The sequence below is a fragment of the Haemaphysalis longicornis genome, unplaced genomic scaffold, assembly GCF_048455015.1.
Source record: "Haemaphysalis longicornis isolate Haplotype H1 unplaced genomic scaffold, Haemaphysalis longicornis Haplotype H1 scaffold_12, whole genome shotgun sequence".
Taxonomy (NCBI): domain Eukaryota; kingdom Metazoa; phylum Arthropoda; class Arachnida; order Ixodida; family Ixodidae; genus Haemaphysalis; species Haemaphysalis longicornis.
Genome location: NW_027526225.1, coordinates 106,180,851 through 106,195,370, shown reverse-complemented (window position 1 = coordinate 106,195,370; position 14,520 = coordinate 106,180,851). Strand labels below are relative to the sequence as shown.

The window sequence follows — 14,520 nt, the reverse complement described above, 5'->3', positions numbered from 1 at the left end:
GAACTGTGCAATAATATTAACGCCAAAAATTGGTGTCAGTGCCCCTTTAAGACCTCGCTTTGTCCGGGGCTTGGCTTCCGTGTACACAGTGTTGCGCATGCGCGAGGAGCATTGGATTGCATTGGATTGGATTTGGATTGGATTATATTGGATTGAATAGTATTGAAATGGATTGGATTGGATTAAATTGAACTGTATCAGATTGGATTGGCTTGGAATGGTATATACTGTGCACACGCGCTGTCACTCATTTACATGCGTGAGTGGGCAATGTCACGGGTGATATACGGTAAGAACGATCCCCAGTGCTTCGCCCACTCGTCATGATTGACTTCGTGGAGATGCGTCAATTTTTTTTAGTAGTAGCTAACCACCAGAGCGTGACGAGAAATTTTGCTAATATGCCCCATCTGTTGCTCACGCAGTTAAACAACAGCTGCAACCATCAAGAACAATTTGTCATCTTTCTAAAACACAGTCATGAAGCTACAAAGGACTGCCATACAGCTTTCCCGAAACGCTTCCTATTCGACACCACAATCTGCGATATGGTCACACGGCTATAAACTGAAGCAGCTTTCCCAAAAGCTTAACAGTTGTAAGAAAATTCGTCCAGGTCGAGGATGGCCAATCGTCTTTTGAGGAAGCTCACCCTGGTATTCTGAGTCCCTCCCCCACTCGAGCCTTTAGTGAAAAGGTTCTTGAAAACGGCTTCCACATGCATAAGCATTGCGGAATCCTCCCCGCATCCGAGTGGAGGGAGCAAATAGACTGGAAAAGGGACTCAGAATAAGGCCCTTACTCTACCTTGGGGGCTCCCACTAAACTCTTAAATATGTTGACTAAGGGCAACATCAACAATAGCTGCAACGAAAGCAGCATCAACAGCAACAATGGTAACAACCACGTCTTCTTTTTGTATTTGTGTGTGACGGTACTACATTTTCACCGCTCTCCTGACTCAACTAAGGTGTCGGATGAAGAATGGAATAACTAGCGGGATCGTTATCCCGTGCAGTGGAGGATAGTGCTGTTATGCACCGATGCACACCAAAGTTAAAGCGACATTAGGGGTAAGAACCCTTGCTCAAGCTGGCTGGACATACACATGTAACCTATAGACGCAGACAATCGAATCTTTGATAAGTAGTGCAGCAATGCTGTCTCAAAATCTCAAAGAACAGTAAAACAGCGATACTGCCTAAAATCCAATCTGAATTTTGAACGCCTCCCGAACAGGAATTCATAGCAGCGTTTTATGTTAACGCTGGCAAGAGGGCGGTGCGTTCCGGAATGCCTGAACGCAAAAAAAAAGGCCTAATGTGAAGGTGGTTGGAAAGCAAAGCTGTAAACGACACCTACAACAATTACCCATGCGACGTCACTTGACATCACACACGTGGCTCTACAAAGAGTGAAACCAGTGATTCTGCCAGCCGTTACCTAGAATTCGAAGGGACGGCGTCCCGAGCGCAGCAGCGTCGGCCACGGCCGTGCTAGAGCGGCGGTCGCCGCTGCTGTAGCCCGGACGTGCGTCGGCACAAAGAAAACGGAGAGGAGCGGCTTTCGAAGGGTGAGACAGTGGAACCTGGCCATCCTGATGAGCTAGCTCAGGGCTACACCACCGCGCGACACAAGCGTAGACACCGAAACGATTCGGCATGTGAGTTTAGAGGTTCCCATTTATACCGACTTAAACTAGTTAATTTAGTAAGTTTGAGAATTGCGAGAAATCTGAGGGAACTCTTACAATCGCTGTTTATCAGAACCAGTTGCTCCTTTCGCCTTTTGTAATACCTGTTAAAGAAGAACCGAATTGGTATTGACCAATTTAGAAAACGGAGTCCCATTCGTGGCAAGCAGTGCACAAATGGTAGTGTTTGTTTAGCGGCCAGATGTCAGTATGTGGTCTCTACATTTTGTTGTCATGCCGTGCAAACCAAATTTTAACGCATATTTGCTGTACGACCACTTAATTCCGTCGTGCCCGGGTTACCCAGGAGGTTCTGTCGAACAATTTCATCAAACCATGCGAAGGAACCGCGCAATGGACGCGAAACTGCTCCTAGACAGACCCAAAACAACCGTCGCTAAAGCAGACGACAAAGCCGGGTCGCACCGATGCGACCGCCGGCGTGAGCGCGCGGGGAACACTGGGAAGATTCGCCGCGCCAGCTACACTGTGCTCAGGGAGTGAAAACCCTCCTTTCCTCCGCAGCCACCTTGGGAGTTTCTTGTCCCGCACGCCACAAAAGAACCGTTGGCTGGGAGAGGTAGAAATCTATGCTTTAAAACGACGCATTCTTCTAGTCGCCTTGAAACAGAAACGAACAACAGTTTATAACTCTTTAGGTTCCTCTTTCCTATAAAACGACCGCATGGAAATGTTAAGCTCTGTAGTGCACAGGGCACTACAACGAGAAAAAGCGAACCATCAAAAAAAAAAGGCCGCGTATTTTGCATCTGAAAGCAGAGCATAACGGTAGCCCCCCCGCTAGCCGTGGAGAGTCGAACCAGTGCGGCGCTATCTTCCTGTCCCATCGGTCGTTAGCTGACCCTGAGTTGAATGATCTTGGCGCGGGGACATTCCGCTTTCCATGACAATCGGCGCGCCGCACAACGGAGTGGGCGGCGTCGAGCAAACTTTTTCGAAACGTGTCAGGGTAAAAGCGCGAGCGGCGAACGGAGCGAGGGGGCGGGAAAGTTTGCGAGAACATAAATTGGCTACCGGGCAGTAAACGCGCGCCTTACAACAAAAACCGTATTACCTTTCCGGTCTGCCCAGCTGCGGTGAGGCTTGAAGGGAAAGAGGAACGAAATAGTCGCGGAAGAGAGGGAAAATAAAGAGGGGGAGCGCGACAAAGAGAGAACTAAGAGAAGGCGTTTCCCCAAACGTTTTGAGCCAGACGGCGCGCACAGCCATCGCTTCCGGAAAATGTGCGCGAGCGGTATTAATAACAGCGGTGACTCCAGCCGAGCACCTCTTCCGCCTCTGCCTACAGGTGCGACAGGAGTGTTGGCGGCCACGCTGCGGTAGCGGCCTACCGCGGTAGATGGGGGAAGGCCGCGCTAGGAACGACGTAAATGAACACACAGACGCGGCGCGTGTTAACGTCAACAGCGCGCTTTTTGAGCGGCACCTAAGCCCGGCGGGGAAGTTTGTCGAATGCGGGGAGTCTGAATGACGCTGCAGATACGGTCAATAACTCAACGATTGTTCAGGTATTGAGGGTATTAGAAAAAGTAGAAATGAAGGAAGCTCACACTAACGCGTAAGACTTGAAGCTAGCGAAGCTGTAGGTAAGCTGTCTGGCTAGCGAAGCTGTCTATTTTTTCTTCGTTTCTTCTTCCTTTCTTTCTCTTTCTTTTTTTTCTTTTTTTCTTTTTTTTGCCTGGTATCCTTCCTTTCTTTGGGTCTTTGAGTTGTTATTCATGGCAATTTGCTGAGTACTTATTATGTATATTACAGCAAAGCTGTAAATGGCTAGGATCCAGAAGATCGTCTCCGGTCCCAGAGCGATGTAGACAGGAATCGCTAGCGAGCGTAGCGCCACGTTGCGGAGTCCACTCAAATCCCCGGAATCGTAAAACTGTGCCCAACACCCCCGGGGCATGGAAAAAATCATACAAAATTAAAAAGGTCCTAGGGACTTCATAGAGCATGCGCCGTGATTACCATACCCGCGCTATATTAAATTTCTACCCACGATTCCAGTGTGTTTTGTAGTGTAAGCTAGACTGGCCGAGGTTGAGCAGTTTCGCTTGTGCCGTGAAGGGCCGTTCTGCGCAAGCGGGAGGGGCATTGGATTGGATTCAATTCGATTCGATTCGATGGGATTGGCTTGGCTTGGATTGGCTTGGCTTGGCTTGGGCTGGATTGGATTGGATTTGGATTGGATTGGATTAAAGTGGGTTGTGTTGGATTGTGTTTCGTCATGGCCGCGGCAGACGCACTGGCGCCGGCGCGTGCCCAGGTGTGCGCCTCAATTGCGCAGTAGCCAAGTCTGACGCTGCGTCAAAGCCGCTTGATAGACTCGTGATAGGCTCGTGAAGAGGCGTGCTGAGCATGCGCGAAGAGCGGTGACTGGACAGGACTGGACTTTCAGTTAATACACAGGAACAATGCTCAATCGCAAATTACAAACAAACGTGTTTTGCTTCGTGCACCCCTTGGACTACGACCCAGTCAAACCTCACGTGGAGGCTCGGCACCGCAGCTTTGCTGGCCATCCCTCTTCACGGGGTGGAAGGGCTCTGAATTTTTGCTGATAACGTACAGATCAAGTTGTGCATTTTTTCCTGTATGTTTCACCTTATTTCCGCAATCGGACTGTTTAGATTTTTCCTTCTGTTTCGGAATCCGAATCTGTATCCTTTGATGCACTGTATCGTAGACGTGCTAATAATGTATCCTGTGTAACATTTGCACTGTTTGCAAAGCAGGGGGTACGGGCCCAGTCAAGCCTCGTTACGGCTTTTTGCCCGTACCTCCCAACATCATGTGATGTTAAATAAAATCGAACTGAATTGAATTGAATTGAACCTTCACGACTATCACGATGGTTTAAGTCCATGATTGCAGCCGATTTGCTTGTTGTTCACTGCCGCAATGAGCTTTACTCCATCATTGTCATTGGACGTCACATTTTTTGGGTCGTACGGTATGACGTGTTTTTCTCGTTCCGAGCAAGTGTTTCCACGATTGCGGCGAACGCTGGAGTTTTTTTTTTTTTTGCCAATCTTGGTTAATCTCCGCAAGTGGCTATGGTTGGCTTGACAAACGTGCGCTTGGGACGCTGGGCGGTCGTCGCGAGGCACGCACACACGAGCGCTAGGCATTTTCTTGGTTTTGTTAACTACCGGCAGGTCGCAGTGAGGACCGCGCTCACATGCGCGCGCTCACCAATTTCTTGGCATTTTCAACTTCGGACACAAAAAATGGCGATTTGCTGAACACCTTCGCTGTAAATACGTGCATACTGTGAGCATCAGGGACGTGCATTCAGAATATTCCCACGTGAACCCGGCATCATCATCATCCAGTGTGGTCACCAAGGGTTACGCTCCCCGATCACTCATAGCCAGCCGCCCATTGCCATCATCATCTCTGCATAACCCTCATCATCGCGCGCTTGGTCTTCTCGGAATTGAACACTTTTTCCTGTGCTGCCGCGGTTTTTCTTTCATTCGGAAACGGTATCTAGCCGCACCAATTCAACGTATTGGCCTTCCTCTGTCGATGCCGGTGCTCCTTTCGTTCGGGGCCACATCCCTGGGGTTTTGTCGTAGAGGGATTGTTGCGGCCATTCACGCGTACGTATCAGAGACCAGACGCATGTCCTGCTAACCCGGTCAAAATTTTTTAGCCTTTTCTCCGAAAAATGACATCATTCACTGATTCTTCTTAGATCTATTATATATTTCGGTAACCATTTCCCCAATTCCTACAGGCTGATTATATAGGGCCATGAGGTAGGCGTTTTAGCCCCAAAAAACCACCCCGTTTCTTGGCCAATCCCCCACGTGGGTATGTGCCAATAGAAGAGGAACAACAACAACAACAACAACAACAACAACAACAACAACAACAACAACAACAACAACAACAACAACAACTCGGAACGTTCGGAGTCAGCGTTCGAACATTTTTTTCTCGACTGTCGCCGTTTCTCAACAGCTAGACAACTGTTTTTGAAGGAGCCGATTGAGCGGTTGGGGTTGACTTTATCGATAACACTTATATTATCTATTGGCGCATCAAAGCTGGGGTTTGCAAGAAGGGATATATATAATTGCATTCAAAATTTTCTTTCTGCCTCAGGTCGTTTGAATTGCTAAACGGTGCTGATTAATGGGTAATTCGGGTTTCATTCTTAACTAAGTTTTCTTTTACAGCCTCTTTCCGGAAATAAGTATTTTGAAGTCCCCACGTTTTTAAGCGGTTTAGCCCTGGCCAATCCCCCCTTGTGGGTACGTGCCAAAATATTTGAGGACATCATCATCATCATCATCTAATAAACGCGGTCTCCAGGAACAACCCGTCTCTCTCAATATGTGTTTATGTCCACTGCAGGGCAGAGGCCTGCCCTGTGTACGACTTCCGCGTGCTCCGATCGTGCGGTATCCAAATCCATTTTTCCCCCAGAGTTTTTCTTCTCCTGCCCTACTTCTAGTCCTGTAGCCTTTCTGCAACTTCATAATTAAAATGCAGCCCAATGCGCCATTTACCAATTAATTAATTATTGTTCCCAGTTAACTACCTACCCAGTCGAAAAAGACAGAAAAAAATTCAGTAGTTTCGTCGTATTTTCCCGTGTCGTACTGTCGTCTTGTCGTGTTCTTGTCGTGTCGTGGTTTTGGTGTTCTGTCGTGTGTCGTATTCCTGTCCTGATTTTGATGTTCCGTCGTGCCGAATTCCGGTCTTGTCGTAATCCTCATGTCCTATCAGTAGTTGCACATGGTTTGAATGTTATTGCCCATCGTGAACAGTTGCGTAAATGGCAGTTCTGTTGTGAGTACACGAATGTTTGTCGTTCAGAAAAATTGAATTTGTCGTTACGACAGAAATGTGTGTCGTAACAACATATGGGCTTGTCGTAAAAACAGGACTTCTGTTGTCACAACAAAGTTTTTTGTCGTACGACCGAAATTCTTGTTAGATTTTTGGCGGTATTCCTGTGGTGATTGTAGACTGGGGAAGCACCCGACAGGTGTGGTAAACTAATACGCATGGTTAACACACCAATAGACGATTAATAACTAGTGTCTTGTCGGGAAATGGGGGTTTTCTCCTTTTAATGCCAGCCCTGAGTTACGCGAAACTTCATTTGTATGGGTCCCTTCAAACTACTTGATGTTTACCTCAATGGCTTACTTCCCAAACCCAAACTTCTTTGCCCCCGATAGAACTTCGCCAGAAGGGCAGATGAAGTGGTAGAAGCTCTATGTAAATTTATCAGTGAAAGGAACTGTTTCTTTGAATGGTAAGTTTCCCCCCACCCTCGAAGGAATGTATTAATTAAAGAAAAAATACGGTGTCCGTCAACTCTGCGAAGAAGGGTGACCAGCAAGGCTGTGGTGCCGGTCTCAATGTGAGCGACAACATGATCTTACCGGGTCGCAGTCAAAGGTGTGCATGAAGCAAAACATGTTCGTTTTTAATTTGCGATTGATCATACTCCCTGGTTAATTACCTGAACGAAACTTTGAAGAACTAGAGTGTCCTTTCAGTGGGCAAACACGGGGCCGTCCGTTTCCCTACCGTAGGAGCCCATGTGTTGAGCAGACGAGAATTCCACAATATTTAGAACTTCACTGTGAGCTATGGAGTTTCGGAAAGGAAATAAAACTCGGCATAGTGTTAGAGTCGTCTTAGCGGCTAGCGGCTAATTTTCATACAATTTGTTTCGGCATAATCTCAATAAAATAAGAGCTAGAGCCACCTTCTGTAATGATTTTTCCCCCGAATATGGACGAGCTTCACTGTGCAACTTGTAATGTGGGAAAGCTAATAAGGAACAAGCTCACAACGATCGCTTTAAAGTCTGTTTCACCTCTAAACACAAATGCATTGCTAGGAAGACATTTTGGTGGGAAATATAAGCCGCCTCACATTAAAATATAAAGTCTGTAGGACATTTTTTTTATATTTTATGAGTTTTTCCATGCGCTGGGGGTGTGGCGCAAAGTTTTACGATCCCGGGGATTTGAGAGGACACCGCAAGGTGGCGCTATGCTCGTGTGCGATTTTTGTATACATCGCTTTGTTGCCGGTTGGATCCTAGCCATAGACAAATTTGCTGTTCAAGAAAACAAACAAGAAAAACTACCAGCTCAAACGAATGTAAAAAAGAGGATACTTCGGTGAGGGGATCAGCCCCGTGAATTCAGATACAGTGCACCGAGGCAATCAATTACAGGCCGGAAAAAAGGCGGAATAATCCATACCAGCACATACAATAACTTACAAAATCAGATAACAGATACAGATAACATACAGATCAGATACAGATAACATACAAAAGCAAGAAAGGCGTGGACGATGTTCCGGAGGGACCGTTTGGTAAGTGGTGATTGGCGACATGAAACCCTTCCTAAGGTACGCAGTATCTATTTCCGTCAAGGAATTGCTTCGTATGCCCGTTGCATGATAGAACCAAGTTCAGTGGTTGCGTCACGTTAGCACGAAAAAAAAACATTTTGTTCGGAAACAGTACGTTTTTCTCAATGTAAAACAAAAGATGGTGTTCAACAGTCTCAAAAGGCTTAAACGCGACATAATGAAGCGAAAAGAAAAAGCCCTGACGACTGCTATAATCCATAATGCGAAATTTGGGCGCATCGCGGGCTGCAGTCTTCTCGGTCATGGCGCATATCTGCTGCGTCTCAAGAAGTGATAGCGTGGTCAGCGGACGCACGGCGGCGCGCGCTACTTTGCCGTTACCTCGCAGCGCGTCACCGCCGCCGAGCATGTTGTTGAAAATCCTGTTTGAATTTCCCAAGCAAATGTCACGTGGTTTGGATTAGCCGCAAACGGAGAAACTTGTGGCAAAAGTGTGAGGGGGAGGCAGTGAGAGGGATGATGCCATAACATCGCGTGCCGCCCTCCCCCTCACACGTTCGCCAGTCGCTCCCCTTCGTTTTCTTTGTGGCTTCGGTGCCTCGCTCGCTCATTTGGTTGCGCGAATATCGACGTTGCCGACGTCAAACCATTGATTTGATTGATTGTGGGGTTTAATGCGCCGACGCTACGCGGGCGATGAGGCGCGCCGTAGTGGAGCGCTCCGGATTAATTCTGACCACCTGGAGATCTTTAACGTACGCCGATATCTCGAGCACACAGGCACTTTCGCTTTTAGTCTCCATCAGAAAAGCGGCTGGCGCGGCCAGGAATCGAATCCGCGTCCTTGGGCTCAGCAGTACAACGCCATACCCACTGAGCCACCGTGGCGAGTCTTAGTGCTGCGCACTCAGATGTCGGTAGTTAATAGCGCTAGCATTAGCATAAGCTTCAAAGACACGAACAATGTGTGCTACCTTCCATTCACCTGAGAAGAGGCCAATTGTATTGAACTATTAAGAATGGCCGTTAGTGAAGGAATCGACATATGCTGGGAGAACACGTCGATGTTAGACAACTAGTTACAAAAATAACGGTTCTTTCGACGGCATAGCAGGAGGTCGGAAGAGCGAAATGTTTGGCACGCTATGATATGATATACGGCCACGAGATGTGAAAGGCTGGGTGAAACTTGTTACGACGAGCCAGATCGAGCTCTTGCTCATGGCAACAAGACAAGGGGCAACCCTTGCAAAAAAGAAAAAAAAAACACTATTGAATTCATGCGTTTTTAGACGCTTCCGTTGGTTCAGCTTCCTTTCACCTAGTACTTGTCGCGTGTATTCTTTGTTATTCTGAATTGGGAAACCAGAAGCCGCTTTACGAAAATTAGCCAAATATTGGACAAAAAATTAAACCATGATATTTCACCTAATTTTTGTTGTTTTTGTTGTTGTTGTTAAGCGGATAGAAATGAGTCTTGACAGGCGCGCACCAACACAGCCACGTTTTTTTCTCGCATATAGAATACGCCGCTCGATGCCATGAATTCCCGACTTCCGTTTCCTTTTCTTTACAGCTCAAAGTTGCAACAATGGAGCCGGCAAGCTAGTTTATGAGAAAATTTCCGACTACAAGCTCAGCGCCGGATTCGGCGGTGGTCGGCAGCGCGTCGAACTGGTGAGCATTCACTTTGATTTCTCTTCTTCAATTCAACAAACATTCCGCACACTGGCTAGCGTCATTCGTCCATGGCCGCAGCTTCTCTAGTGGCCCTCAAAGCTATTAAGGATCATTTGGGGCCGTATTTTCGACTGCACAAATTCCCAGGTAACTGGGAATTTGCCGGAAATCTTTTCTGATTGACTTTCAATTTTGGTCACGTGCTTCCGGTTGACGAAGCTGTTGTGTGTGCTGTCGTCATTTTGACGTTTTATGACGTTTACGGGCACCAGTTATAAAGTGTTCCTTATTTCTCTTTACTGAAAGCGCATAATTTTTGGCCGGCAATGAAAAACTAGACTAAATGCACCGGACATGACAACGTAGGCCTGTCTTCTGTCTTTGCTATTCAATAACAATACTGCTTGTAACACACGCCCTCTCTGTGATTGGCTGAGAAGGAGTGACGTAATTTAAACAGTTGGCGGGAACGATCACGTCACACATTGGCAACTTCAGCCTGCGTAAAAGTGACGTAATGTTACATAACCGCTTGAGAATGGCGGCTGCTTTTGCCGCGAAATAGGGAGAACGGCCTCCTATGACGACCTTCGTGTTTGTCTGTACGCCGCCGCATTACACGGCTCAATAGCTCGATTACAGTGAAACAAATTAAAGAAGCCACATTCAACGTGCAAGCTGTCAAGTGCGGAGCAGTGATCCGTCAAAGGGGCTGCAGCGCCCTCTCTTGGCTAGTTTTAGTATCACCTGGCGTTGATGCCGAAATTAGTCAAGAGAGGGCGCCACAGCCCCTGAAAATGCCTCTAAAAGACACTGGATCGAGTTTTCATTAATTTGGCGTAACTAATGGGTTGAATAATGGCGTTTTCCTTGTTTTATATTATTGTGTACTTATTTGAGGCCTAGCTACGGCAGCCACAGTGGCAGCGGCACAGAGGAAAGATCACCCCCAACAGTTTAAATATGAGCAACGTGTGTCTCAGTGGCCCAAAGGGATTTAACGCGAGGTTCGATCCCGACCAGGAGTAGATGTAATTTTTTCGAAGCCTCTGTCTGGGTGTGTGACGTCGCGTGACTACGGTGGCTAGATACCGTGACCCCGCACGAGGTATGACGAAAAGACGGGCCCCTAAGGTGTTCTGCAGTTAAGATCACGAGGTAGGAACTCGATTTTAATAACGCCTCCGCCAGAAAGTTCAATTAAGTCTTCCCAGTGACTTGTGCCCTTCTCGTCTAAATTCAGTTTGATGAAGTTCTCATTTCAACTGGACCATTTGCTGCTCCGATTCATTTTCTTAAACATTGGAGCGGTAACCATCCGAGACGTGATGTCAGCACAGAGATGAATTTAAGAATTGCGGTGCCTTCATTCTACCTCGAGTACACAGCGACGCATCTCCATAGGCTGTATTCACTGGCGAGGCACGCATGCAAGAAACCATGTGAGTGCGCCGTTACTGGTTACGTCGGGCTTTGCGGGGTGGCGGTACTTGTCCGTGCTAAGCCCATTATGTGCGTTGGCCGTTCCAAACTCTATCCCACCGAACGCAATGTAATGCCTCGACTCCAGCGTAAGTGCGATTAATAACATCTCTGTTGACACTGTCGTTGAGAATCTGGTTGAAATGGAGTAGACGACGCACGGCGGTGTTTTTTTCTGCGGCGTGCGCCCGCAGTAGCACAGGCCGCGACATGTCCGTGGCGCTTTGGCCATGTCCGTAGCCGTTTCCAGTGTTGCCAAGCGACTAAGTGTACAGCTAAACTTTTCAGTGACTACCATCTATAGTGAACGCTGGAGCACCCGAGGAAGCTGGAAAGGCATAAAGCCTAGGTATTTACCGAAGTTACGTTACTTAGTGCTATTAATGGATTTGTGGGGACAGGAAGAACGGGGGTGACAGAGTAAATGAGCATTTAGGGTATATTGCACAGGCATAAGCCATACAACCGCCGGCAAACTATGACGACAATATTGGTGCGTTCCAATTTACCGTTTAGACAGCTTCGTTGCCGTCTTCGCGGACAGTCCGCCATGTTAAGCCCCGTTCTAATTCGAACGAAGCAGTCAACGAAGACTGCTTCGAGGAGACAGCATCGACGTCAGCAACGACGCTGGCTACCTTCCTGTCTAAACTAATAAGTGACGCCAGCGCCACCTTTTTGCGCATTAATGTGGAAGCAAAAGCACTTGTTCTTTTATTAAAATATTGAGTATAATTTACTGGTGATGAGAATGACTTTGTTTAGTTTTTAAATTACGTAACGTTTGTAATAACAACGGTAATATTAGTTACGAAACTTGCGGCTTGCGCATCTCAACATGTCTGCTACGACGCTGTCGTCTGCGCTGGTGTTGCGTTTGCGACCGCGGCGCCGTTCCAATTTTATTCCTTTAGACGTCTAAGTTAGACTGCTTCGTAGGCTGTCTACCAAGCTGTCCGCGAATTGGAACGCAGCCTATGATCGCGCTTGTGATGCTGACAAAATCTTTCTTTTTTTTTTTGCGGTAGTATGCCCGTTGAGGCTACATAAAATTTATATTTCTAGTGGTGTACAGTCGCGAAGGCGGCAGTGGGAAGCACAAGACACGAATTGAGTGATTTATTTGCGTGTAGTCTTTACACGGCTCCGTCATTGTGAGCTGAGCGGAATAATTGCACGGTATCATTCCCCTTCACAAAACATAATCGTTGACTTCGCGTGTTCTCGGTCGTATCTTCCAGTTTGCGATTCATTCGTCTATGACTGTAGCCTGCGTTGTGCACTCAGCAGATAGTAAACTGTCATTATGACAAAATCGCTTAATTCGAAATCCCAGTAAAAACAACAGCGCACAAACTAGCTAGACGAGGCGGGAAGAGAAAAATACACCACAAGCGCCGACACGCAACGGCTTTTAGGGGCGAAGCTCCTTAAGGCGTGGGTCTGTCCATCCTCGACGTATGTATGTAGCCACCTCTAGTTTAGTTCTTGGATTGTTTACTAGATGGCGTGGCTACCTCTAGTTTAGTTCTTGGATTGTTTACTAGATGGCGGTACTTGTATATGATGAAAAGATGCGCTTGGATTGTTTACTAGATGGCGTGGCTACCTCTAGTTTAGTTCTTGGATTGTTTACTAGATGGCGGGGAGCGTTGTAATAAAATCCGTTCGCTGTTGGCGCGCGCTCGGAGTCGCCCGATGGATAAAGGCCGACCTCCATGCAGCGAAATGTCGGCGAAAAGGCGGCGAACGTCGCCCGGCGGCGGCCGCTCCGCCCCCGGCGTCGAAAATACGGCTGTTCGCCGGCGATCTACGCGAGCTAGATGTCGAACGCGCGGCGGCGAACGCGACCGGAAGCGGCAAACTGCATTTTGAGGCCGCAGCCAATCACAGCCTCGTACTTCGTTGTACTTCCTGTCCTGTCTTCCATCGGCGGCGTTCGCCATCTACGTGAGGCAAACGGAACCGGCTGAAGATCTCAAACTACCACTCACGAGTCAAAGTCACAACGGAGAACATGCAGCCATCAAAGTCCTTGACTCTGGAATCGTATTCATGACCATGTATCTAGCTCCTAACCTGTCGGTGGAAATGTCAAGGCATACATAGACACGGCATTGAAAGATTACAATACAAAGTACAACAATGCACCGTTCATACTCGTTGGTGATTTGAACGTGGATATCGCAGACACGACCAATAATTGGCTTATCCAACATATGGCTTCTAGATATGCACTCAGATGTATATCGTTTGACCATATGAAACCTACCACGATCCGAGGAACATGCATAGACCTAGTATTTGCAAATTTTCCACTGCAACCCATACAGGAACCGCTCACGCTTCATTTCACGGACCATAAAGCCGTCATAATGAAGGGACATCGCAAGCCATCCATCCTCTCTAAGAACAAATAAAAGTTGATTTGTATATATACACACACAGTGTTTCTCACGTCTTTCTTGATGATGTAGTGGGCGAACTTTCACTGAAGAGTCACGGTTTTACCGATGATTTCCCCTCAGGAGCTTCGCCCACTCATCATCATTCACACCGTGGATATGCTGTGAATTTTTTTTGTAACATACCAAGAGTATACCTAACAATATTTCGAAATGTTTCATGGTCCCTGCTGCAGGGTGTTGAGTGCACATCATGCCCGCTTTTAACGAAGTATCACTTAACACAAAGTCAGTATCCTGTTCTGAGGACTTCGCTATGACGAGGGCCTACAGGTGTACAACTATAGCACTCGTGACTGTTCTCTCCGAGCGTCGTCCCCGCATCGTTCCCGCATTGCAGATCACGCGAGCCGAGCAGCCGGTGAAAGTGCTGGAGGAGTGTGTGCGACGGTGCCAGGAGGACCGGACGACGGCCGTGGCGCAGTGCCTGTCGTTCGACTTCATGCCGGGTCGCCGGAGGCCCCGCCACGCCCGCGCAGTCGGCCGGCTCGGCGCCCGTCGAGTTCGAGGAGTCCGTGTGCTACCTATACTACGACAGGGCGTCGCCCGACGGCGGCGAGACCCTCGTCCGCCAGAACAACGCGTGGCACTTCAACGAAGTCTGTCTGTCCTGTAAGTACAGCGCGGGTATGCTCGTGGAACGAAAACTGTGGGTATGCAAATCACTGCCTCATACTAGTGACGACTCTGCCATAGTTTGGATTAGAGCCTAAGAGGTTTTATTACAGCTTAGAAGGCTTGGCCGAAAACCGGAAGTCGTTCTGGATAGCAAAACTCGGAAGAACAGCTGAGGCAGCCGGCTGTATTACGATACGAGCAAACAGTTCGCGA

The 14,520-nt window shown here is 47.8% G+C and overlaps 1 protein-coding gene across 1 annotated transcript in view; it reads left to right on the top strand.

Moving 5' to 3' along the window:
* The first annotated feature begins 835 nt into the window (after nt 1-835).
* The window catches only part of Nompa (no mechanoreceptor potential A), a 52,151-nt gene continuing 38,466 nt past the window's right edge, over nt 836-14,520 (top strand). The window contains 4 exon segments of the mRNA XM_077692366.1: nt 836-896; nt 9,639-9,739; nt 14,030-14,199; nt 14,201-14,301. Of these exon segments, the coding sequence (XP_077548492.1) occupies nt 836-896; nt 9,639-9,739; nt 14,030-14,199; nt 14,201-14,301 (433 nt within the window).